This window comes from Camelina sativa, chromosome 11 (genome assembly GCF_030686135.1).
Source record: "Camelina sativa cultivar CO46 ecotype springtype chromosome 11, ASM3068613v1".
NCBI classification, from domain to species: domain Eukaryota; kingdom Viridiplantae; phylum Streptophyta; class Magnoliopsida; order Brassicales; family Brassicaceae; genus Camelina; species Camelina sativa.
Window position 1 is genome coordinate 47,775,611 of NC_141890.1, and position 23,922 is coordinate 47,799,532.

At 35.7% G+C, this 23,922-nt stretch overlaps 8 protein-coding genes and 1 long non-coding RNA gene across 10 annotated transcripts; 3 read left to right on the top strand and 6 right to left on the bottom strand.

Annotated features, from left to right (window-relative positions):
* The first annotated feature begins 135 nt into the window (after positions 1-135).
* Positions 136-4,771, top strand: LOC104726648 (4-hydroxy-3-methylbut-2-en-1-yl diphosphate synthase (ferredoxin), chloroplastic). Its single transcript, XM_010445560.3, has 20 exons — positions 136-460; positions 718-953; positions 1,062-1,219; positions 1,350-1,456; positions 1,550-1,650; positions 1,724-1,800; positions 1,896-2,015; positions 2,095-2,325; positions 2,404-2,520; positions 2,602-2,676; positions 2,776-2,853; positions 2,927-2,986; positions 3,087-3,149; positions 3,233-3,377; positions 3,461-3,599; positions 3,675-3,752; positions 3,847-4,006; positions 4,097-4,195; positions 4,290-4,394; positions 4,479-4,771. Exons 2-20 carry the CDS (start codon positions 746-748, stop codon positions 4,581-4,583), a joined length of 2,226 nt encoding a protein of 741 aa, XP_010443862.1. The 5' UTR covers positions 136-460; positions 718-745; the 3' UTR covers positions 4,584-4,771.
* Positions 4,772-5,971: 1,200 nt separating this feature from the next.
* LOC109127579 (putative defensin-like protein 274) lies at positions 5,972-6,752 on the bottom strand. Its single transcript, XM_019232525.2, has 2 exons — positions 6,618-6,752; positions 5,972-6,428 (listed from the first exon to the last, which is right to left on the bottom strand). The coding sequence occupies exons 1-2, from the start codon at positions 6,685-6,687 to the stop codon at positions 6,268-6,270; spliced, it is 231 nt and encodes a 76-aa protein (XP_019088070.1). The 5' UTR covers positions 6,688-6,752; the 3' UTR covers positions 5,972-6,267.
* Positions 6,753-7,956: 1,204 nt separating this feature from the next.
* Positions 7,957-10,653, top strand: LOC104726649 (glycerol-3-phosphate acyltransferase 9). Its single transcript, XM_010445561.3, has 12 exons — positions 7,957-8,187; positions 8,277-8,334; positions 8,459-8,577; positions 8,672-8,771; positions 8,873-8,968; positions 9,053-9,149; positions 9,291-9,378; positions 9,462-9,558; positions 9,640-9,725; positions 9,943-10,062; positions 10,179-10,277; positions 10,457-10,653. Exons 1-12 carry the CDS (start codon positions 8,066-8,068, stop codon positions 10,503-10,505), a joined length of 1,131 nt encoding a protein of 376 aa, XP_010443863.2. The 5' UTR covers positions 7,957-8,065; the 3' UTR covers positions 10,506-10,653.
* Positions 10,654-10,729: 76 nt separating this feature from the next.
* On the bottom strand, positions 10,730-11,481 carry LOC104726650 (uncharacterized). Its single transcript, XM_010445562.2, has one exon. It carries the CDS (start codon positions 11,413-11,415, stop codon positions 10,999-11,001), a length of 417 nt encoding a protein of 138 aa, XP_010443864.1. The 5' UTR covers positions 11,416-11,481; the 3' UTR covers positions 10,730-10,998.
* Positions 11,482-11,918: 437 nt separating this feature from the next.
* Positions 11,919-15,566, bottom strand: LOC104726652 (protein disulfide isomerase-like 1-4). The gene is made up of 13 exons (XM_087473342.1): positions 15,430-15,566; positions 14,488-15,259; positions 14,263-14,392; positions 13,976-14,141; positions 13,768-13,886; positions 13,595-13,675; positions 13,353-13,439; positions 13,161-13,235; positions 12,992-13,060; positions 12,832-12,912; positions 12,603-12,737; positions 12,460-12,516; positions 11,919-12,365 (listed from the first exon to the last, which is right to left on the bottom strand). The coding sequence occupies exons 2-13, from the start codon at positions 15,087-15,089 to the stop codon at positions 12,159-12,161; spliced, it is 1,809 nt and encodes a 602-aa protein (XP_087329468.1). The 5' UTR covers positions 15,090-15,259; positions 15,430-15,566; the 3' UTR covers positions 11,919-12,158.
* On the bottom strand, positions 15,344-15,961 carry LOC104726651 (uncharacterized). Its single transcript, XM_010445564.3, has one exon. The coding sequence runs from the start codon at positions 15,842-15,844 to the stop codon at positions 15,392-15,394; it is 453 nt and encodes a 150-aa protein (XP_010443866.1). The 5' UTR covers positions 15,845-15,961; the 3' UTR covers positions 15,344-15,391.
* A 672-nt stretch (positions 15,962-16,633) lies between these two features.
* On the bottom strand, positions 16,634-18,455 carry LOC104726653 (putative aquaporin PIP2-4). The gene is made up of 4 exons (XM_010445566.3): positions 18,047-18,455; positions 17,458-17,608; positions 17,058-17,343; positions 16,634-16,963 (listed from the first exon to the last, which is right to left on the bottom strand). The coding sequence occupies exons 1-4, from the start codon at positions 18,354-18,356 to the stop codon at positions 16,850-16,852; spliced, it is 861 nt and encodes a 286-aa protein (XP_010443868.1). The 5' UTR covers positions 18,357-18,455; the 3' UTR covers positions 16,634-16,849.
* A 2,463-nt stretch (positions 18,456-20,918) lies between these two features.
* On the top strand, positions 20,919-21,990 carry LOC104726655 (uncharacterized). 2 transcript variants are annotated; one of them, XR_015571503.1, is made up of 3 exons: positions 20,919-21,069; positions 21,242-21,339; positions 21,723-21,990. It is a non-coding gene; the product is annotated as an uncharacterized LOC104726655 (long non-coding RNA). The 2 variants fall into 2 exon arrangements; XR_758079.3 differs by having other exon boundaries at positions 20,928-21,069; positions 21,245-21,339.
* A 1,051-nt stretch (positions 21,991-23,041) lies between these two features.
* Positions 23,042-23,784, bottom strand: LOC104726656 (large ribosomal subunit protein uL11x). The gene has a single exon (XM_010445567.3). It carries the CDS (start codon positions 23,691-23,693, stop codon positions 23,193-23,195), a length of 501 nt encoding a protein of 166 aa, XP_010443869.2. The 5' UTR covers positions 23,694-23,784; the 3' UTR covers positions 23,042-23,192.
* Between the last annotated feature and the right edge of the window lie 138 nt (positions 23,785-23,922).

Genomic DNA, 23,922 nt, shown 5'->3' on the forward strand with positions numbered 1-23,922 from the left:
ATTTTTCCGTTTTTTATTATTTCTTCATCTAAATCCTATTATTTTGAATCCATATTGGTTTTTATTATCAAAATTTTAAACAAAGTAAAAGAAAACACAAATTAATAGAGGAGCAAATCTGATAAATAAACTTTTGTAAAACTTCAAATTTCCATTTTGCACGGATCCGTGCTCTAATTTGATTACACTTGTGCTAAAAAAGAGATTTGGACTAGATAACAAATGTCATTGGTCCTTCTCTTGGCTGTGTCTAAAACACACTCTTAAAAACGATTTATCCTTAGATTCTTTCACCACCCTCGGCTTCGTATATGTGAAATAAATAAATAAATCAATCCCTCTCAAACTCTTCTCACCACTGATTTTTTTTGCCTCCCGAACATTCTCTTCTCTATTTTTTTTTGATTCCTTGGCTTCAAGACTTGTTTCTCTCAATTGCGTGATCTTGGTTCCTCTTCAGGTACTGTTCTCAAATTGGTGCTTTTGGTCTTCTGTGTAATTTCATCGGGGAACGAAGATAAACTTAGTTGGGTAATTCTAGGTTTGGGGAAACTTTGTTGATTTTGGCTTCAGAATCATAATTGAAGCCATAAAAAAAAAAAAAAAAAAAAGTGTTCTGCTTTTGTTGTTTAAGTGCGTTTGATCTTCACAGTAACCAAAATGGATTTAAAAATTATATCAAAGTCAGCTGATTTTGTTCTGTGACTGACTATGCAGTTTACTTAGATTCACTGAGAAAAAAAATATGGCGACTGGAGTGTTGCCAGCTCCTGTTTCCGGGGTTAAGATCTTGGATTCGAAACTCGGGTTTAGTAAAAGCATGAATCTTGTGAGAATTTGTGATTTGAGGACTCTAAGATCTGCTGGTAGAAGAGTTTCAGTCATCCGTAATTCAAACCAAGGCTCTGATTTAGCCGAGCTTCAACCTGCTTCAGAAGGAAGCCCTCTCTTAGGTATTTGCATTACAAATTCATTCAAAGTTATCATTTTTTTTTTCTTTTTTTACTTCCCTTGATGGTTTGTTTAGAGTGAATGATTGTGTTGTTATATCGGTTTTGTAGTGCCAAGACAGAAGTATTGCGAGTCATTGCATAAGACAGTGAGAAGGAAGACTCGTACTGTTATGGTTGGAAATGTCGCCCTTGGAAGCGAACATCCCATAAGGATTCAAACCATGACTACTTCGGATACAAAAGATGTTGCTGGAACTGTTGATGAGGTTTTTCCCATCTGTCTGTCCCTTAAATTTATTTGCATATCTGTATACATTAATATATGAAAATTTGGTGTCAAGATGATTAAATTGTGTTGCACCGTAAGCTTTATGACTGTTGGTTCTGTGATTATAGGTTATGAGAATAGCGGATAAAGGCGCGGATATTGTGAGGATAACTGTTCAAGGGAAGAAAGAAGCAGATGCGTGCTTTGAAATCAAAGATAAACTTGTTCAGCTTAAGTAAGCCAATGACAATACTGTGTTTTCTCTATGTTTGTATGTGAACTTTGAGTAGTATGAAACTGAAGTGGTGTTTTGCATCTTGTTTAACAGTTACAATATACCTCTGGTAGCAGATATTCATTTTGCCCCTGCTGTAGCTTTACGTGTCGCTGAATGCTTTGACAAGATCCGTGTCAACCCCGGAAATTTTGGTACTGCTTTTTTTTTTCTTTTTCTTTCACTTGTTTCTATAACTCGAGAATGAATGAATGTTTGCTTTTGCAGCGGACAGACGGGCACAGTTTGAGACGATAGAATATACAGAGGATGAATATCAGAAAGAACTCCAGCATATTGAGCAGGTGGAAGGAAGCCTTTGTCTCACTTGTCTTGTAAAGCACTAAAACCCGTAAAGTTTTAATCAGTCTTTACTAACGGTGCTACTCTCTTTTTTTAGGTCTTCACTCCTTTGGTTGAGAAATGCAAAAAATACGGGAGAGCAATGCGTATAGGGACAAATCATGGAAGTCTTTCTGACCGTATCATGAGCTATTATGGGGATTCTCCAAGAGGAATGGTGAAAATTCTTAGTTACTTTACAATGGTTTTCTCTTAATACACAGGTACTGTTGTCTGACATGAGTTCTGTCACACAGGTTGAATCTGCGTTTGAGTTTGCGCGGATATGTCGGAAATTAGACTATCACAACTTTGTTTTCTCAATGAAAGCGAGCAACCCGGTGATCATGGTGCAGGCGTACCGTTTGCTTGTGGCTGAGATGTATGTTCAGGGATGGGATTATCCTTTGCATTTGGGAGTAACTGAGGCAGGAGAAGGAGAAGATGGTCGGATGAAATCTGCAATTGGAATTGGGACGCTTCTTCAGGTACCCCATTACATAACAAATGGTAAAGATCTTAACTTTTAACAGTTCATGTATGGCAATGATTGTTTGTGATTGCAGGACGGCCTTGGTGACACAATAAGAGTTTCACTGACGGAGCCACCAGAAGAGGAGATAGATCCCTGCAAGCGATTGGCCAACCTTGGGACAAAAGCTGCTGAACTTCAACAAGGCGTTGTATGAATAATTCTTTATCAGATGCTTCTCTAATATAGTTTCCACTTTATGGAACTAATGCAACCCCCCTTTGTGTATTAGGCTCCGTTTGAAGAAAAGCATAGGCGTTACTTTGATTTCCAGCGTCGGACGGGTGATCTACCTGGACAAAAAGAGGTAAGACTGTACATTTCGAAGTAAAAAGTTTCATGTCCTTCATGATGTCCTTTTTCAAGTATTGAAGACCATCAAAATAACTGGTCCTGAGAACTATAGGGAGAAGAGGTCGATTACAGAGGTGTCCTTCACCGTGATGGTTCTGTTCTAATGTCGATCTCTTTGGACCAACTAAAGGTGAGTATTTATAAGTACTCTTCAGTCTTCTCATCCTCTTTGCTTTCCTCTCACTATTTTACTTTGTCTCTAGGCACCTGAACTCCTCTACAGATCGCTCGCTACAAAGCTTGTCGTGGGCATGCCATTCAAGGTGAGATATGGTTCAATATATTTTCATGAGAGACGCAGTCTCACTGTAACTAATTTGATATTGGTTCTCAATTCTTACTTTCCCTAGTAATGTTGTATAGGATCTGGCAACTGTCGATTCAATCTTATTAAGAGAGCTACCACCTGTAGATGATCACGTGGCTGTAAGAATCACCCTTGCTTCTCCATATCATTTTACTTCCAAGATTTGACATGGCTGAGCATAAATATTGACTTCTGTTTACAGCGTTTGGCTCTAAAACGGTTGATTGATGTCAGTATGGGAGTTATAGCACCTCTATCAGAGCAACTCACAAAGCCATTGCCCAATGCAATGGTTCTTGTCAACCTCAAGGAACTATCTGGTGGCGCTTATAAGCTTCTCCCTGAAGGTGACCTGGTTCTTACCTGAAAGAAATCATAATAAAGAGAACAATTTTTTTGTTTCAGTATATCTCAGCTTTGATTGTTTCAGGTACACGCTTGGTTGTCTCTCTACGAGGTGATGAGCCATATGAGGAGCTTGAAATACTCAAAAACATTGATGCTACTATGATTCTCCATGATGTACCCTTCACTGAAGACAAAATTAGCAGAGTACATGCAGCTCGGAGGTAATAATTGAAAATATTCTCAATATCTAATCTTTTGCTGAGTTATAAGTAATATACTTTTCCTGGGACTTGCAGGTTATTCGAGTTCCTTTCCGAGAATTCAGTGAACTTTCCAGTTATTCACCACATAAATTTCCCAACCGGAATTCACAGGTAGATGATAACGAACTTTCGAGCTTTGTGCAGTGAATGACAAAATCCATTTTTGATCTTAATGCGTTTTATTTCTTCTTACTGCACAATGCAGGGACGAATTGGTGATTCATGCAGGGACATACGCTGGAGCCCTTCTTGTGGATGGACTCGGTGATGGTGTAATGCTCGAAGCACCCGACCAAGATTTTGATTTTCTTCGGAATACTTCCTTCAACTTATTACAAGGCTGCAGAATGCGTAACACTAAGACGGTAAAAAAGCACAAAGAATCAATATTTTTTTGTATATTCTTTCATTAAAAAAAAAGAGGAAAAGTAAGAACTTTGCAAAATCATTTGCAGGAATACGTATCATGCCCGTCTTGTGGAAGAACACTTTTCGACTTGCAAGAAATCAGCGCGGAGATTCGAGAAAAGACTTCACATTTACCTGGCGTTTCGGTTAAAACTCTTAAAAGACTTTTTTTTTTTATACATGTTTTCAAGGGAAGTTTGTGTTTTTGAATGTAAAACAAATTGAACAATGGTGGTGCAGATTGCAATCATGGGTTGCATTGTGAATGGGCCTGGAGAAATGGCAGATGCTGATTTCGGATATGTAGGTGGTTCCCCCGGGAAAATCGACCTTTATGTCGGAAAGGTAACACCTTTAATTCTTGGGTTTCTTAAAGAAAGTGTTTATATGTGAAGAAAATCGGATCTTGATATTTTTTTTTGTGGACAGACGGTGGTGAAGCGTGGGATTGCCATGACGGGGGCAACAGATGCTCTGATCGGTTTGATCAAAGAACATGGTCGTTGGGTAGACCCTCCCGTGGCTGATGAGTAGATTTCAGACCGTGTAGATGGTTGGCCGTTCTCTGGAAACTGAGATGGAAGATATATATCTGTTGCGTATATGAATATCTCATGTATCTGTTGTGTATTGCATACTGTATTCAACAATGTCCAAATCTCTAATATGACAACAGTTCTCAAGCTTAAATAAAAGTTAAGAGAAACGAGTTAGGAGTTTAATGAGAATGCATCACCATCAACACAAAAGGTCAACCTTTTCAAAGAAATAAACTATAATATGACCTCTGCTAGTGCATGGAAGCACGAGTTGAAATTTTTTTTGTTTATTTTATAAATTTACTTTTTCTGTTTTTAAAGTTTTTTTTAATGATGCCGTGAAATCATATGTTGAATATGACTTATAAAAATAACATCTATTTTGTAAGATATATTCTAGTAGATATAGATTTTTATCCGCGGCATACAACAAGTTAAGTTGTGTGATAAAAAAAAATATTTATTAATTTTATTTGATTTGTTTAGTGTTTGAAATTATATAATAATTGTTAATTCTATGACTTAACCCATAGTATACCGCATATTAATTTTAGAACTAAATATGTAACACATGTTTGTCAAAATCCTCTTGACCGAGAAAGCCTACCAAACAACATTATTCCAAATTTTAATTTAATTTGAGAAATCATATTTTTTGAATTTTTAACATGTGCTCTAGCAAAAAATCATATATCTTAGAATTCTTTATATTATAGTGACATTATTTACCCGTGCTATAAAAAATCAAATTAGAGTGTTTATAATTTTTAATTTTTTTATCTATCATATATTTATGATATTCTTAAAAATATCAAATTAAACTATATTAAAATATTTCAATTTTTTAAAAAAGTTTATTATAGTATATAAAATTATACAATTTAACAAAAAGAATATATGAAATTAAATTTCAATATTCAATTTTTGACCCGTTACTCCATCAAAATTTTAGTTGAATAGATATTTTTTAAAAGAATAATATTACTAAATATTAAATATTTTGTAGATTGAACAACTTTTTTTTTGGTATGAATATAGTGTACTTCGGTGAATGGAGATGTCAGTGATTAATACTAAAAGTTTGGAAATATGTTAGGTAAGATCTTATTTTGTTTGCGTAATCGGAAATCACATTTAAGCATGATTAAATTTCCAAAATTTTATTATATTTCTTTTCTTTATTCCCTAATAGTATATATGACCTAACAATATATGGTTGTTAACGATTTTATTTCTTTAAGTTGTATTATTCTTTGGGATATTCTTTTTAAGTGTATCTCGATATAATTAAGGAAGTTAACCCATATAACATATTTTGTAACTAACTAATGAATTAAATAATAACTATAACTTTATAACCTATAACTATTATATTGTATAGTCTACCAAAAAGAAGTTGTGTACTTCTCAAATATTATATAGGGGATACATAATACGTTTGTTCACATTTAGCCATTCTTATACAAATTATAAGACTCTCATGACATACAAGTGTCAGTCAATATGGCAAACAAGAAAACAAATAATAAGAAACACAAAATCACTTCTTTTTTTAAACCTTCAAATAATTGGGACGTAATATTTTTTTATTAATTTTAAATCTTCACATCATTAGTTAAGAAAAAATACGATCATACGATAGAGATTTGTAGAAGAAAAAAATAGATGTATATGATGATTTAATCAAATAAGCAGCAACAAACAGGACCGGTGGGTTTGTCGAAGAGGCAGAGCCCTACCATGGCTGAAGGGTCGGTGCTCTTGTGGCAATGGGTGTCGCAGTCCCTGTCGTTGGTGCACGTTCCTCTTAAGCGGCATGGTCCGTCTATTATCTCCTTTTCTGTGTGTTTTATGTAAATTTAACAGACATATGTCTATAAGGTCAAAGATCTTTAGATATAAACTTGTAGAATTATCTTAATTCTTGATAAACGTGGAGTTTTGGAATGTTATGATTTTAAAACAAATCAAAAGAAGCAGTTACTAATGTAAACCTAATAATATTGTGAAAGGAAAAACGTATAAGTACCCGATTGGACAGTAATAACGAGAGAGAAGATGACGAAAAGAGCAACAAGTTGAAACCTTGATGAAGCCATATTTTTCAGTTTACTTTTTTTTTTTTTTTTTGTAATGCAAGATACTCAACTTTAAATTTGTGTTTAGAAAATTATGATCTATTTTCTACATTATATATATTGATTTAGTTTCACATAGGGTGGTTTTTTCTTTTCTTTTTTAGAATACACTATTTTTAGCAAGATATTTTATGGTCAACATATAATGATAGCATCCTCAAAAATAGAATTACATCACTAAATTTGGGTGTGGATAGGAAAGTTAGTCATTAATAAAATTTTCACAAGTGTCAAGTTTAGACAATTCTAGGTAGGTCTGGGCATTCGGTTAACCATTCGGTTTCGGTTCGGTTGTATTCGGTTTCGGTTATTTTGGATATAGTAATATAATAACCATTTGAATATTTTTAAAATTTCGGTTCGGTTCGGTTCGGTTCGGTTTCGGTTTGGTTATTTAAATAAATAACCATAACTAACATAAATTATATTAACATTAACCAAATAAACCAAATATAACCAAAACTAACCGAATATAACCAAAATTAACCAAATATATAATAACAAAAATACAAAAAAGGGAAAAATATTGATTCAATTTTACAAAATAGTATTTAACTTTGTAAATTCAAAATAATAACATTTACATATATTGATTATTTAAAATATTTAATTGTTTTGAATCTAGAAATAATTTATATTTTAAGTTTATTTTATAGTTTGCATAATATTAAGTATATAATATTTGATATCTTCTAGGTTTTCGGATATTTCGGTTAACCATTTAATTGTCGGTTCGGTTCGGTTCGGTTTCGGTTAGTTTGGATATAGATTTTTACTAACCATTCGGGTATTTGAAGAATTTCGGTTCGGTTCGGTTTGGTTTTTTTCGGTTCGGTTTCGGTCGGTTATTTGGTTATCGGTTATTTTGCCCAGCCCTAATTCTAGGGATGAATTTCACCCCTTTAAATTAAGAAAACAAATTTTAATTAAGGAAACAAATTACGTAGATCAATCCATTTAAAAAAAAAATCTTGCATTCATCTCTAGGAGTGAATAACTCATTAAATTTAAAGGACAAAACAAATTAAGAAAATATTATTTTTCTTTGTTTCTTTCCGAAAAAGAAAATCTACATAATTTGTTTCTTAATTTGTTTTGTCATTTAATTTTAGTTTTTTTTTTTAATATAATATGACATGTGTTGTATTTGTATTCTGATTGATCAATTCAAAAAAGTTCGATTGATCAAATTGGGCCTATAGACTAATAATGGGCCTGGTACAAAGTATCAATCAGACAGAGTCAGAAAGCCTGTTGAGTGGCTTAAAGCTCTTCTCTCTCATCGGAGATTCGAAAATTGGGAAAAGCATCAAAAAAGAAATTACCGGCGACGTAAACCATGAGCAGTACGGCAGGTAGGCTCGTGACTTCAAGATCCGAGCTTGATCTCGATCACCCCAACCTCGAAGATTACCTTCCTTCCGGTTCCTCCATCAACGAACCACGCGGCAAGCTCAGCCTGTATAAATTTCTCCCTTGTGTATTTTTTTGAATTTGATTTGATCGGCTGATTTAGAGTATTCAAACCGTTCTTCTTGAGTTGATTGCAGGCGTGATTTGCTCGACATCTCTCCCACTCTCACTGAAGCTGCTGGTGCCATTGTTGATGTAAAGCCCAAATCTGTGTCATAGACTTCAAATTTATGAGCTAAAGGATGGATTTTTATCTCTATCTGCAGCTGTTGTCCACTCTGTTATCGTTTGCTTTTGTTTGTTGGGTATGATTTTGCAGGACTCTTTCACAAGATGTTTCAAATCGAATCCTCCGGAACCTTGGAACTGGAACATTTACTTATTCCCTCTATGGTGCTTTGGTGTTGTTGTTAGATACTGTCTCCTCTTTCCCTTGAGGTTGGTTCCTCTTAATTTATCCACTAGTTCTTGTTCTTAGCTCAAAGTTAAGATTTTTAACTAAGCAGTTCAGTTTTTAAAATAAAATCTGCAGGGTCGTCACTTTAGCTTTTGGGTGGATTATTTTCCTTTCATTGTTTATCCCCGTCAATGCTCTGCTGAAAGGTCAAGATAGGTTGAGGAAAAAGATAGAGGTGTGTTGGATTCTCTGTCTCCCGTTTGTCTTGTATGATTACGTTTTCACTGTGTTTTCATAAATTCAGGAAGATTTTGCTTTCTTTTGCTGTGTTACCAGAGGGTTTTGGTGGAAATGATATGCAGCTTCTTTGTCGCCTCATGGACCGGAGTTGTCAAGTATCACGGCCCACGGCCTAGTATCCGTCCTAAGCAGGTCATGTTTCCTTTTAAAAAACTTTACTTTGTTTCTTTTTGATGCTTGTATACCTATGCTTACTTTATGATCGGGGTTGAACAGGTTTATGTTGCCAACCATACTTCAATGATTGATTTCATCGTCTTGGAGCAGATGACTGCATTTGCTGTTATTATGCAGAAGCATCCTGGTTGGGTTGGTAAGTCTCTGGCTATTAGAGCACCCAGAAGTGTGCTAATGACCTTTATGATTGCTTAGTTTTAGTGAAGACTGATTGGTTTACCTTTCACGCATTATTGTGAACAAGCCATGATTGACTTTTGTTGCTTTATATGTGAAGGACTTCTGCAAAGCACAATATTAGAGAGTGTCGGATGTATCTGGTTCAATCGTTCAGAGGCAAAGGATCGTGAAATTGTAGCGAGAAAGTATGCATAATTTTTTATACCTTGGAAGTGTCATTACATAATCTACTCATGCTAATTATGGGAATATGAATCATATGAATCAGGTTAAGGGACCATGTCCAAGGAACTGACAATAATCCACTTCTCATATTTCCTGAGGGGACATGTGTAAATAATAACTATACAGTGATGTTTAAGAAGGTATTTTGGACCTAACTTTGTTGTGATTTGGCCTCCTACTACTATTTTATAGTGTCTGATCTTCGTCATGATAATGTTCAGGGTGCTTTTGAATTGGACTGTACTGTTTGCCCAATTGCAATTAAATACAACAAGATTTTTGTTGACGCCTTTTGGAATAGCAGAAAGTAAGGGTATTTTCGTAAGACTTTTCATATCAGTCTGTTCAGATAATTTTGAAATTTCTGAAGTAGTGTTGAAAGGGGTGAAGAAGCTTTTCTAACTAGTTATACACTATTGTTTTAGTATATTGCTTAGTTGCGATTGAAAGATGATCTCTTCCAGCGAAATATTAAGGGCCATTTCTTTGTCTTGGTAACAAAAGGTCTTGCATGGTCTTTGCAGACAATCGTTTACAATGCACTTGCTGCAACTCATGACATCATGGGCTGTTGTGTGTGAAGTGTGGTACTTGGAACCCCAAACTATAAGGCCCGGTGAAACAGGGATTGAGTTTGCCGAGAGGTAGAAACACTCTTCTCTTGGTCATTCATCAGAGAAGTCATATGCTAAGAAATTTGCATCCACTGTAATAACCTGGCATGACATTCTTTTGCATCCACTTTATTTACTTGTGACAGGGTGAGAGACATGATATCTCTTAGGGCGGGTCTGAAAAAGGTGCCTTGGGATGGATACTTGAAGTATTCGAGACCAAGCTCCAAGCACAGTGAACGCAAGTATGTTCAACGTGTCATTATCTTGTGTAGATTTAGTTAAAATCTCTTAAGAGTTTTCGGTAGCTCCATTTAACCAAACTTGGAACTTGCACAAATTTAAAGGCTCTCAACTTCTATGATCCTTGAATAAATTTCAACAAGTCTTGATGTTACTTTGTATTTTCTTTTTGAATTGACAGGCAACAGAGTTTCGCGGAGTCGATCCTGGCAAGATTGGAAGAGAAGTGAATGTAAAGATGACGTTATATTTATGTCCTTGTGGGTGTTTCACTTTTCCATTAGATGAAAAACAGTCTCATGCCTCATGTTCTCTATGTTTTTTCAATACAATCTACATTGTTGTGAATCTCTCAATAAACAAAGCTCACTTTTTGCATCTTGTTCGTATACTACATCACAAATTTGCATTTTCCAAAAGAAACTAGACTTTAGAAACTTTGAAACGACAAAAGTTATCAAAAAAAGTTTGTAAGCTTATTTTCTTTGTAATGTAGTACAAGTGTTCCATAATGGTGCTCGAGAGTCCTTAGTGATGATACATTTATCTGACCAAAGAGAAAGAGTACTAGTTGACTAACAAGTGAGACCTCCAAAATCAAATCATTAGAAATTTCAAATTACAAAAGATATATGCAAGAAACGAACAAACAAATATTTACCAAGAACATTTGAAAAGAAACTAGACTTCTGAAGATGGCCTTCAAACCTCTCAAAGTTATCTTCAGAAGAATTCAGTGGCGACGTATCCATACCGCGATCGACGAATGTTGTCACGCCGTTGCTTGAACAAATATACACCACCGAAGCAGACCATACTCACCGCTGCAATGGCTCCAACAACGACAACTCCAGTCTTGTTTCCTCCGCCTCCGGAGGCTACTTTTTTGCCTCCCGTTCTGGTATTTTCAGTGTAACTGAGATCACTTGATTCCGTAAACTGAGACGAAGACGGATAATCGTAATCATTAGACATCATCGTCGGAGATATTGGAGACATTTCGTTATCTTGCTGAGGCGGTGACGGGGAAGAATGCTCTATCGGAGACAGTCTCGGTGATATTTCTTCTTTAGCTGAAATGTCAACAACGGATACCATTATTAAGAGAGATACAATGATGAACCCAACCTTCTCCATCATCTCAACGGTTTCTTCTGTTTTTGAAGACTTGAAGTAAGTTAGGAAGAAGAGATGGAATAATATATAGGATGCTTATGACGAATGGGAATTCATCACGTCACAAGTGTATTAAAAAATAGATACGGAGCGAAGCATTAGATCACGTAGTCAATTTATTGATTTCCACTTAAAGTTCATAAGAGTAACACTGAGAATTGCCTTGGTACCTAAGAAGAACTCAATGCTTTGGGAATTTCAAAATTTAATTTAAGTTAATTTTTTCTATTAGTGGAGAAATTGGTGTATCTTAGTAGGAAAGGAAGGAATATAAAAGAGTCAATTGTCATAATCGTAAGGCAAAGTGTAACCACTTTACAATGTTGACGCTTGAGAAAGAAAAAGTTTCCTTCTAATGGTGGACTTTAAAACAATTAAGTTCCGCATACCTTGGGGTAGTGTATCAACGAAGTTATGACTATAGGCAATTAGTAATAAAGGTTCCAGGCTCTTCGGCAAAATAGAGATTTTTCCGGGTCAATGATTTATTATTTCATTGTGTGACACTCGACAGTAAAGTTTGGCCTTGCTACATGTAGAAAATGTGAAACCAAATCAAGAGTGGAAAATGTCTTTCCCAAAACTAAAGTTACTTTATCTCTAGTCCAAACAATTCCGATCATACATATAACGTAAGAGACATATATATATATATATATATATATATATATATATTATATAACTTATACTCTTTTCTTGGCTTTGGATCACAATTCGTCCTTGGAGTCACTTTGGCTACTCTTTGTCGTGCTATCAGATTTTTCTTTGGTCTCTGTAGTTTCTACTTTTGGTGTGGACTCGACACTTTTAGGAGATTCTGTTGATGCAGGTTTCTCCAGTTTGAACGGGATCGTTGCGTGTTTCCTTAAGAACTTGTAAAATGCAACCACAGTGCGATCTGTATCTACCGTTATCTGCTCCACACACAACAAAATAAGACAACATTTTCTCAGTTTTAGATGAATCCAAGAAGACAAATCCATTGCAGCCAGAAGAACCAGAACTTACCGGCTCTGAAGTCTTGTTGCCTGCAGGGAAGAAGAGAATTGTAGGGAACCCCTCAGCCTGCAACACCAGAAAAATTAATTCTTCAGGCTTTGAACATAGAAAGGTTCTCAGTGTGCAGAGATAATACGCGTTCACTTTATTACCTTTGCCTTGGGATGTTCGTTGGTTGTTCCATCCATCTTGGCTATGACGACAGAATCAATACTTTTTAAATGTTTCGCAAGCTTGTTATACATTGGCTCAAGGGCTTGGCAATGGCCACACCATGGTGCATAGACCTGAGTTTTGTTTATACAACTAAACTAAGTATTGATGTAATGAAAAGACGTAAATCCATATCAGTTCATTAGTGGATTTTAATACAATTTGTACCTCGAGAAGAACATCTTTAGAATCGTCCAGAACAATTTCATCAAAGTTATCTCCAACCACTATTTTCACATCCCCATCGTTCTGTAGCAACAAAATTAAGCCCTGGTGTTACATGAGGCAACAAGATTGGAAATTAATGATTTAGAAAAAACATCTTTACCTTTTCAGGAATGGGGTCTGACTTATAGAAAGGCTTTAACTTGTCGTTCAGGAAATCCTCTCCAAACGTCTGCAGTATATTAGAGAAGTTTAAGAAACTTCAAAGAGATACCTTAATTTTATCACCGTGAAGTAGAAATTTACGAGTGAAAGAAACTTCAAAGAGATACCTTAATACTATCTGACTTGATCTCGCCGTCGAAAAAGTGTTTTTTAGGGTCATCATTCCCTGTGTAGGCAATAAGCTATGCACAGACCAACATTTTAGATGTAATCAGCATGGCATATCAAAAAGATCTAGGACTCAGATTCTTATAAATGTGCGATTCTTAAACCCATAACAAGATAAACAATCGACTTACTTTAGGACCATTTTCAGACACACCGAAGTATTCAGCGACAGGTTTCCCATAATCCTCATTATCCAGATCCACAGACACAAAGATGAGCTGTATCAAGAAACAAAAGCTTCTTAGAAGTAACCTTACCAAGATAAACATAAAGCCATCGTTGCCTCCAAAGATCCTCCTTCATGGATTCTTCTCGATGCAAAACATATACATAAAATAAATTGGTCTAAACCAGACTAGACATATGTTCTCACCTTTCCTTTGAATGATTTCGCTGCTTCTTGAAATTCCGGAAGAACCTTTTCAGAGTCATTTTTGGTTACAAAAACCAGCAACTGCAAAGAGACATACAGTTGCATGTTAGTAGATGGACAATAAACCATCTTCGAATTTGTATCGAAAAATACTACTAAAAAGAGTGACACACCTGTTTCTTGATTGCACTCTCAAAAATTTCCGGTGCAGTCTCTCTGGTGAAAACAGACACCAACGGAAGCTTATTGGCTGACACAAAACTAACTAGAGCAGACTTAACAAATTCCCCATCTGCAGATTAATAACACAAACATAATAAGCAAAAGCCCAAGAACAAGATCATTGAATCAATGCATAGCAAAGATTAACAGGAAACCAACCAAAATGGCTAATCTTCTCCTCTTCCCTCTTAACGAGGACAAGAGCAGGCCTTTTAGACTCGGAATCGATGTGAAACATCTTGGCAACATCAGGATTCACTGTTTGATAGAAGTTCACATCGTCTTCAGCTTTCGAAGCAGCAGCAAGTTGGTCATGCTCAACACCCTGTAAAAAAAAAAGTCACATTTTGAATATCCAATAATGTAAAGCCTTGTACTTACTTTGAGAAAAAAATACACAGCAACGATTCAAGAGACTATAAACCAAGTGAATAGAGAAACCATACCACCAAGGAGTTCAAGTATCCCAAGACGACTTTGTTCCCAGAAGTCAACACTTTCTCAGCATCATCTAATGTAGTTAGATTATACACACCAGGACCTATCTTCTTCTTCACCCATGTCACAATTGTTTCTCTAATTCACAAAACCAATAAAAATTATTCAGCAATCCTAACTCCAAATCAGATCCAATGATGCATAAGCAAAATTGAAACTTCAATATCACTTACTTAGTCCTGCCTCCAGTGTAAGGCTTGTGCTCACCATCAACGAAGAAAAGAAGAGTAGGGAAGCCCTGAACGCTATGCTCCTGAGTCAGCTCATTCTCCTCAGTCGCATCGATCTTAGCCAAAACGACACCAGAGTCCTTAAGCTCGGTCGCAGCTGCAGCATACTCAGGAGCAAGAGACTGACAATGACCACACCACGGCGCGTAAAACTCAACCAAAACGTATTGGTTATTCTCAATCACGTCAGTGAAGTTACGCTCCTTGATTACGACCACGTCTTTCTCATCGATCTCCGGCGTCGGTAACGGATCGGAATCTGGATTTCCTAGATCGGAGAAATCTCCTTCCTCGTCTTCATCTTCGTTGTACATCTCTGGATCTTCTTCGTCTTCTCCACCACCTTCGAACTCGTCGGTGAATGAGTCATCGCCAGCGCCGTGACCGGGAGCGTCGTCTTCTTCTTTGAGATCTTCGAGGAAGCTAAGATCCTCATCGTCGACGTCGTCGTCGGAGGAGGAAGAAGAAGCGGCGAAAGAAGGAGAAACGGCGGAGAAGATGAGAAGTGCGGTGAGAGAGATAAGGAGAAAAACGCGGAACGCCATTTTAGTGTGTGTGTGCGACTCTGAGAAAGTGGTTTGAGACTTCTGAGATCTATCTAACAAGTCCTCTGAGTGAGTTGGTTGTTACCAAAACAAACGTCGTCGTCTTAGGAAAAATTGAATTATCGTTGACTCCAGATATTCTAAACCGAACCAAATTGAAATTATTTAACCTGAAATGATTTTGAGTTATTCGTTAACCGATTGGTTTTCCTATTTCAAAATCCAAAACACTAAAACCGGACACGTTGACAAAGTACTTGAAAAGAAAGTATATATATATATATATATATTTTGTGGTTAGTTCAAGCATCAGAGTGAGTCACAATAGTACGGATCATACGAGCACGTCGTTTCTTGATCACAAAGTAGATACCCAGTGAGAGAAACGCTGCGAAAGAAAGGCCTAACACTACTCCAATGGTTTCTCCTCGTCCTTCTTCATCTTCTCTGCGACGACTCTCACTTGTTGTGTGTTCGTCTGATGAAACTTTACTTCCTTGTGAGTCTGCTTCTACGATAGATGTCTTTGAAGGTGAAGGTGTAGGTGAAGTCGATGGCGAGTTTTTCGGTGGATTATTGTTGTGATCAGAGATTGATGATTTCGGGTGAAAGAAATCGTAAGCTTCTGGAGAGAAAGCAGATGGGTTTGTATAAGCTGGACCATGGACAGGTCTGCTTCCTGCATTAGAGACACAAAGAAGCAAAGACAAGCAAGAGAAGAAGAAGAAGAGCAAAGAGTGAGTTAGGTATGTCATGTTTTAATTGTTTGTTTTTGTTTAGTTGTGTGTGTGTGTTTTAAGGTTTATATAGTATAATTTTGGTTGTAGAGGAGAGATATATGTTGCTTGAAGTTCAAATTTGTATGATTGCATAATAACAAGAAAAGAACAAAAGTGTGTCCTTTTTTTTTATGGTCATGCAATTTTTGTTTGTTTCAGTCTTCTATATATACTTGTCCTTCATAGAACAAATGTTCTTTTTTCGTTTCTAATGAATGTGAGCAAGTGGTCAATGTTGATGACTGAACAACTAATCTTTAACTGTATAAAAAAGTTGTATTTACATCGTTTCTAGTTTGATCTATGGAACACATGATTTTCAAATAGGGTCTTTAGATTTGGGCCTCTTGTTCATATTTTTAGTGTAATACTCGTGGCAGTAAAGAATGCATCAAGAGTTTGTTAGCTTGAAGGAACCGCAAAGGAAAATGAAAACAAGGATATGGAAAAATTATTAATCGGGTCCACTACACACAGTTTGGGTTTTGCAATTGTGTCTATTTTCGATTTTCTCTTTTCTTATCTTTAAATCTTAATCCGGTTAATACATTTTTCATGATATGTGAGAGAAGCAAAGCTAAAGATGAATGCTTTTGTTATTAGACAACAAAGATTCATTATATTTGAATCATCATATGGTGGAAAGGAAATAGTACAAAGTTTGAGTATTCTAAAACATACGTGACATTTGTTCATTCCCGAGAGAAATAGAATCAAAAGCAAAATTAACGTTAACTCTACGAAAAGATAAAAGCGAACTTGAGATTTATCTTAAAGCAACATTGAATAATAAACCACATTTACACGAATGAAAAGATTCCATAAGATTAAAGAAAAAAGAAAAAAAGACAGAACATAAGAAGAAGAAAAAATACAGGTAACTTTCGCATAATATAGTGGTAGTGAAATTTATGGTAATCATAATTTGATTGAAGATTTAACTTGTGGCTTAATTAAAAACAAATAATTAAAAAAAGAAATTTAAGCAGAGCTCCTAAAGGAGCCAAGAGCTTTAATCGCAGCCGCTCTTAGAATAAACTGATGGTATAACGCTGCCGCTGCTGCTCCAATCATCGGTCCAACCCAAAATATCCACTGTTTCAATTATTAAAAAACCAAAAATTTAAACATCAGTTCTAATAAACTATAGAAAAAATGTATGTATGTTATATAAAAGTTATTGACGTACTTGGTCATCCCAGGCCTTTTCTTTGTTGTAAATAACGGCAGCTCCAAAGCTACGGGCCGGGTTGATTCCGGTTCCGGTGATGGGAATGGTGGCTAAATGAACCATGAAGACGGCAAATCCTATGGGAAGTGGCGCCAAAACTGGCACGTGAGAGTCACGTGCATTTCGCTTGGGGTCGGTGGCCGAGAAGACGGTGTAAACGAGGACAAAAGTTCCGATGATCTCGGCACCTAGTCCGGTGCCTTTGTTGTAGCCGTCGGCGAGCTCGTTGGCTCCACCTCCATATCTAAGTATTATTACCAATATTTGTAATTAGTTAAGCCATATATGATAGGATTCATAATAATTAGACCGTATATAAAACCAAAAGATTTTGAAGAGTTTTCAGATATTATGAAACCTGGTGTAGTAAGAGCTTTGGAATGCTTTGACAAGACCGCAACCGCATATGGCACCAAGGCACTGAGCCACAATGTACAACACTGTCCGCACTAGTGACACTTTTCTAGCAAGGAACAGTCCCATCGTCACAGCCGGATTTATGTGACCACCTTCAAAAACAAAAACAAAATTAATTAGTCAAAAATGAATTGTATTATTAAGGATGTATTTTAGTTTATATAAACCGAAACAAACTAATTCAAATCGAACCAATCCAGACCGAACAATATATATGTGAAAACAGAATTAAATCTACTTTTTTTTTTTAACAAAGACTAAATTGAATCTACCTAAAAATTCATATAGATAGACACCAAAAAAAAAAAAACAAACAAACCAAGAGTTGACATTTTTTAAGTAGAAAATATGAAAATAAAACCGTACCAAAAGTTAAACAACCCCGAAGTCAAACTATATAATTCAAATTTACCATCTCTAATTAAAACACGTTAATTATTTTGATCTAAACTATACAATATTTCTAACTTTATTATTACGTGAAAAATCTATATCCCGTGACTCGAACGTTTGTATGCAATTATACTTACCGGAGATACCGGCGGTACAGTAAACGAGAACAAAGATCATTCCACCGAAAGCCCAGGCAATTCCCAATATCCCTACGCCCCCACAGTCCACTCCTCCGGCGTTTGCATCGGTTTGAGCTTTGTAGCCGATAACGGTGAGGACTGAAACGTAAAGGAACAAAAGTGTCGCCACAAACTCAGCTATGACCGCTCTATAGAGCGACCACTTCCTAAGCTCCTCCATGTCCAACAATGGTGCTGGAGGTGGGTCCGCGTAGTCTCTGCTGGGCGCCGGGGCTCCACCCTCTTGCACATCCAAGTCTTTTGCCATGGCCAAAGATGATGAGAGAGATGAGTTTTAATGTTTGTTCAGATTTGTAGCTTTTTGGTTTGTGTGTATGTGTGTATATATATACATTAGAGAGACTGTGTAAAGGTTTGATATAGGTACATTATAAGACAATTAAATATGTGGTTAATAATGATGTGGACAGTTAATTGAAAACATATTTTGGAGGAAATATTATTATGAAGGAATCTTATCTCTAATCCGTGCCTCAAATGAGCTGGTGGTGGTACTATGAGAAACATCTCTGTTTTGTATGTTTGTCAATATTGTGAAGAAGTGATTTGGTAATTCACCTGATTACAATCTTTTTTAAAAATATGACGATTATTAATCTTACTTATCATAGTAACTTGCGAGTATTATTTTAGCAAAGCAAATCCCTTTGTCTACACTAATCTTAAGTCAAGCATTCAGATGCTTCTTCAATTCACCATTACATTTTTTCCCGAATAACATATCCGAGGATCGAGCTGTCTTAATTGTATGATTAGAGGAGGATAAACTTGTTTTAAGCCGTCCAACCAACCCCTCGATTTAGACATTCTTGTGTTTGTATTTCTTTAATTGGTCGACCCATGATTTTTAATTGGTTATAAAATAAAGTGGTTATAAAATAAAGTGGTTTTTATATAAACAACAAATAAGTTCTATTTATCAGTTATGTAACCCAACTAAGATGATATAGATATATGGATAACAAACTCAAACATAAATAAGGATATATTTATCAACTAACGTTTTCTGAACATGCATATAAAGTATATTCCGAAACAAGTCTATATCAATGCCGTCACAATTTCAAGTTATATTATTTATATATATGCGACATTAACGGGTTTAGAACTAGTTTAGAATATAATTACCACACTATATATACTATATAACAAAAAGTTCCAGACAGAAGAAGTATGAGGAAATAGGAATCTTATAAAGGTTTCGTAACTAATTAGCATATGAAGAAAGATGCCCTTTTTTGGGAATTACAATTTAGCGTGCACGAATTTTCTGCAATTAATGGTTTGTTCAGTGAGCAAGCAACGTCTCATCCCACCCACATTATAAAAAAAGTTCTATAAAAGTATAGATTTTCAGGTTGACACAAAAGAAAGTTCATGTAAATTATTTATAGAATAGTGTAAAGTTGGTTTTCAATTCGGATTTCGGTTAGAAAGTAAACTAAATGTGAAGAGGTTAATTTTAAGTTTGTTTTATGTTTGGTTACATTTTTTGTTTTCAGTTTTAAGGATTGAAAAAAAAAGTAAACTTGGATTAAACTTAATTTCAAGGCTTTATAGAATTAGAAATGATTAAGTTCTTTAGTTTTGCAAGTGGAGTTTGCTGTCCGGAAAAGAACAAATAATGAGGATACGATGATAAGCATGAGATCCATGACATGCAAAAATTCGAACAACGTTGAAGCTCTTATTATATGTTATCCTTGCCAGGGGAACTCTTCTGTACACGTAATTTGCTCCTAACCTTTCCAATTATTCAATTAATGTTAGACTTACATGCTTGATGCATGCATATATAATATATTATCAATCTTTTTTTTTTTTTTTTTTTTTGGTCAAAATATATTATCAATCTAATTACATGTATTTGTGAGACCATATATAAATCCATCATGTGACCATGTTTATGCATTTTTGGTTATAGACTTTAATATTACGATGGACGCAAGTTTGAGAGTTTGTATATAATTAATGTGTGCTTTGTAGTTTTTGTTTTAAATACCTAAATTTCAGCAACAATTACTTTTGTAGCAAAATGAAATATGTAGATCAGTAAGTTATCTTCTGCTTGATATCAACATCAACAAATTATGTAGTGACAATGAAGGATCACCACATATCTTTTATACAATTGATGTTTTAAAAATAGAAAAATGAATTCAACTGAGAACATCGTTGAAATATACCAGACAAGCACATATGTAGCTTAATTATTCTTGTTTCACTTTTTTCTATTTTGGGTCGAAACCATACATTGGATAGACTATTAATGTTGGAGACTCGTTTGCACTAAGGGTCAACCCCATTAGATTGGTTGTTGTTGATTCAAATGGTGCTTTCCAAGAGCCATATGCACAGAAACATACTCTTCTCATAGCATAACAAGCCTTCACTAACCTCTTCTGACGTGAGGAAATTGTTAATTGCACCAGTCCACCACCCTGCCGCTGACACTAATACTGGAGCTCGTTGACAGAATGGTCAAAAACAGAGCATCTGCTTTTTATTCACCTCCAATTGGGGGTCTCTGATCCTTCATGTTTGGGTTGGACAGGACAACCACCGTGATTTTTAATCCCACTGGAGTCTTTTACTTACTAAGAGGATTTCAACACTACTTGTCAAGAATGTAGGCAAGAGCTTATGATTTGGTTCACTTAGGTCATCTCCATTGGTGGTATTTAGATGGAGTAAGGGAAAGTTGCTAAACAATAAAGTGGAATAATTATATACAAAAGTGACTGAAATTGTTAATGGTCGATGTTTACAGAAGGATTTTTAGAATCGTTTACGACCCTTTGTGTGTCCCTTTCTGATTGGGTGAAGAAAAAATATACTGCCCAAATCTCTTTCTATTATTTTTGTGTCTTCCTCTCTCTCTCTTTTGGAATCGGTTGATCAAAACATGAATCGGAACAATTTTGTGAGATATGAAAGTTTGGTTAAATTTGTTTCTATGTGTAAGAATCTCTCTGGTATTATTTGTAGTTTATGATGAATTTGGGAATTGATGTTAGCAAAATTAGGGTTATATGTTGTTAGTCGATTGGGGATTGCAAATTGTTATTCTCTTCTCTTCTCTTCTCTTTTCTTGTCTTGTCTTCTAAACCTGAGTATCGTTGCTGAATTTAGCAGGATATGGTGCCAAGTGAGTATCAGAGGAGCTGGAGGGCGTTGCTTGTTTGTTTCCACGGTGTTTCTTCATCTGCTTTGACAACGACCCAGTACAGGTTTAAAATCTTTTTGAAACAAAAAATGATAACTACCCAAGAGATGGGAGATGCGAAGTTGGATCTTTTGCTCTGTTTCAATTTTCTTTCTTAATTGCTATATATATAGTTAGAGTACACGAGTTCTCTATACTGCCGTGTGTTGTTTCCTTCTTCTCTTGCAGCCAAGACCCGGACGTGTGTGTGTAATATTTTCTTGGAAAGTCTTTCTCTGCAATTTTTGGGTTTAGCCGTTTAGGTGGTGTCAATGCTACTTGGTTATACAATATATTACGAACGTACTTGTTAAGAATGTCACCTACCTACCTTTCCACACTTTTTGATGACTGCTGTCTTTGGCTTGAGACAAACTATATATGACTGGTTTCTTGGCCAAAGTGCAGATTGATTCTTCAGCACACTTGGCTAATCGTTCTAGCAGTAGTGGTTTGGCTGGATCATCCTCTACTGGTGCTTCTCTCTATGGAAACGATTATGATCACAATTATAGATGAAAGTGAAGAAGTACCCATGAATTTATGTATAAGCACCAATCAAGAATACAATTAATCGTTTTTGTAATGTGTTTTAGACATGCTTTTATGTATTGTTTGTTTAAAATCTTATGAATATATTCATTTTCAAGTTTTTATAAATATATAAAATTAAAAATATTAAACCAAAATTTATTATACTATAATAATTTCCAAAATAAAAATTTTAAATTAAGGACCCCAATTTTAGATACTACCAATGGACCCATAAAAATAGAAAGTTTTTTTAAAAATTGTTAACTTCACTTCTATTCACTTTTATTAACTTTTATTCAAAATTCATGTTTTTAGCAACTTTGCTAAGACTCCACCAATGGAGTTGCCCTTATGATTCCCATCTAATGTCTTTACTGATCTTATCCCCAAAACTCATTCACTTGTTTGTTATTTATCAGTTTAACCCTAGGTTAGAAGAAATTAATGAGCACGAGTTTTTTTTTTTTAATTTCATTAGTTTAATACTAGGTGACTTATGGTTTTAGGAATCGTTGGGAGATCATTGGTCAGAAGGTTCGAGGTCGATATCAGTGTAAAGTAGCGAAAACGAAACACAACAACAAACCTTAACCAAAACTTTGTTAACCGTGATTTACGAATCAATAACATGTCTTTGCGGTCGATCATACCAACTAAAAAATTCAAGACCAATCTCAACATCTAACACAAGGAGGTCGGACAAAGAATTGTAGATCCCAACCTTCTAGAAAGGTAATCAAAACATAAAGGGCACTGCTAAAACAATAAACAGAGCCTTTGTACAACATTCCACAGTGTCATAAACCTTTTGTATGTATTCAACAATGTCATAGTAATGAAGTACATCATTGATCGTTATTGCAAGGGAAAACGAAGACATTATACTCTCTACCAAGACATCAAAAACCACTAATTAGAATGAAATATCTAGTTCAAGAAATCCAAAGAACACTGCTCAAATAAACTCACCATTTCCCGTTATGATTTACTTCAATTCACCAACAGATTCATAGCAAAATCAAAGAGTGCATAGTGAGTTAAAAGCTTAATAGATAGAGAGATCAACGAACAATGTAACAATACCAATTAAATCACCTCACAACCACTCAATTATGTTACCGAGTATTGTGATGCATGCAACAATGACAATTACATACTTATCATCTTTGAAAACTCAAAACCAAACTGATAGATTAAAGAAATGAAAGCATTTCAATATAATGTATCCCAAGAAAGGATTCTCAAATGTGCAAAAGCCACAAATCAGTCTTTAAGAATTCTCAATACTGCAATATAGAGTAGTATTATACTAAAACGCAAAAACCTCAAAAAAAAACCTTAAAATCACTCGTTAGGAACATCAATGTCACCACTGTTGATCTCTTCCTGAAGATCCTTAGGGTCTTTACCATCAACAGTACAACCAACAGATACACAAGTTCCCAAAATCTCCTTCACAGTTCCACTCAATTCCTTAGCAATAGATCTAGGCCTCATGATTTTAGCAATCTCAATCACATCATCAAACGAAATGTTCCCGTTATGTTTGATGTTCTTCACTTTCTTCCTATCTCTCTCTGGCTCCTTTAACGCCTTGATGACCAAAGCCGCTGCTGAAGGAACCACTGTGACCTTAGCTTGACGGTTCTGGACTGTTAGCTTCACCGTGACTCTTAAGCCTTTCCATTCTTTAGCTGTCTCTTTGGCGATGTCTTCTCCTATCTTCTTTGGCGCGAGACCCAGTGGACCGATCTTTGGAGCGAGTGATGACGCTGCTCCGACCTCACCTCCGGTCACTCGGACGAAGACGTCCACGATCTGAGACGGGTCCAACTTCGGCGGCATTTTCTCCTAATCTTCTCTCTCACTCACTCTCAGTTTCTAGGGTTTCGTCTTCTTATGTAGCTAGGGTTTAATTGAAATGACGAGTTTATCCCCCAATACGGGTTTAATTTCCCTTAAACCGAAATTAAAAATAGAGTTGCAAATTGGTTAAAAATCAAAACATAATGTTGACGTTTCATGTTTCGGTTCGGTCCGTTCAATGGTTCGAGAGATGTCTGTGAGATTTTTA

What these genes read in the sequence shown, in the direction of transcription:
- LOC104726656 (XM_010445567.3), bottom strand. Translation starts at nt 23,693, where the DNA reads ATGCCGCCGAAGTTGGACCCGTCTCAGATCGTGGACGTCTTCGTCCGA.
- LOC109127579 (XM_019232525.2), bottom strand. Translation starts at nt 6,687, where the DNA reads ATGGCTTCATCAAGGTTTCAACTTGTTGCTCTTTTCGTCATCTTCTCT. An exon ending in CGTTATTACTGTCCAATCGG is followed by an intron (nt 6,429 to 6,617) that starts GTACTTATACGT and finishes TAAAACACACAG; the next exon opens with AAAAGGAGATAATAGACGGA.
- LOC104726651 (XM_010445564.3), bottom strand. Translation starts at nt 15,844, where the DNA reads ATGACATACCTAACTCACTCTTTGCTCTTCTTCTTCTTCTCTTGCTTG.
- LOC104726652 (XM_087473342.1), bottom strand. Translation starts at nt 15,089, where the DNA reads ATGGCGTTCCGCGTTTTTCTCCTTATCTCTCTCACCGCACTTCTCATC. An exon ending in TGTCTGAAAATGGTCCTAAA is followed by an intron (nt 13,236 to 13,352) that starts GTAAGTCGATTG and finishes GTCTGTGCATAG; the next exon opens with CTTATTGCCTACACAGGGAA. An exon ending in TCAAGTCAGATAGTATTAAG is followed by an intron (nt 13,061 to 13,160) that starts GTATCTCTTTGA and finishes AATATACTGCAG; the next exon opens with ACGTTTGGAGAGGATTTCCT.
- LOC104726648 (XM_010445560.3), top strand. Translation starts at nt 746, where the DNA reads ATGGCGACTGGAGTGTTGCCAGCTCCTGTTTCCGGGGTTAAGATCTTG. An exon ending in AACTCCAGCATATTGAGCAG is followed by an intron (nt 1,801 to 1,895) that starts GTGGAAGGAAGC and finishes CTCTTTTTTTAG; the next exon opens with GTCTTCACTCCTTTGGTTGA. An exon ending in TTATAAGCTTCTCCCTGAAG is followed by an intron (nt 3,378 to 3,460) that starts GTGACCTGGTTC and finishes TGATTGTTTCAG; the next exon opens with GTACACGCTTGGTTGTCTCT.
- LOC104726649 (XM_010445561.3), top strand. Translation starts at nt 8,066, where the DNA reads ATGAGCAGTACGGCAGGTAGGCTCGTGACTTCAAGATCCGAGCTTGAT. An exon ending in CCACGCGGCAAGCTCAGCCT is followed by an intron (nt 8,188 to 8,276) that starts GTATAAATTTCT and finishes AGTTGATTGCAG; the next exon opens with GCGTGATTTGCTCGACATCT. An exon ending in GGTTGAGGAAAAAGATAGAG is followed by an intron (nt 8,772 to 8,872) that starts GTGTGTTGGATT and finishes CTGTGTTACCAG; the next exon opens with AGGGTTTTGGTGGAAATGAT.
- LOC104726650 (XM_010445562.2), bottom strand. Translation starts at nt 11,415, where the DNA reads ATGATGGAGAAGGTTGGGTTCATCATTGTATCTCTCTTAATAATGGTA.
- LOC104726653 (XM_010445566.3), bottom strand. Translation starts at nt 18,356, where the DNA reads ATGGCAAAAGACTTGGATGTGCAAGAGGGTGGAGCCCCGGCGCCCAGC. An exon ending in CTGTACCGCCGGTATCTCCG is followed by an intron (nt 17,609 to 18,046) that starts GTAAGTATAATT and finishes TTGTTTTTGAAG; the next exon opens with GTGGTCACATAAATCCGGCT. An exon ending in CAAAGCTCTTACTACACCAG is followed by an intron (nt 17,344 to 17,457) that starts GTTTCATAATAT and finishes AATAATACTTAG; the next exon opens with ATATGGAGGTGGAGCCAACG.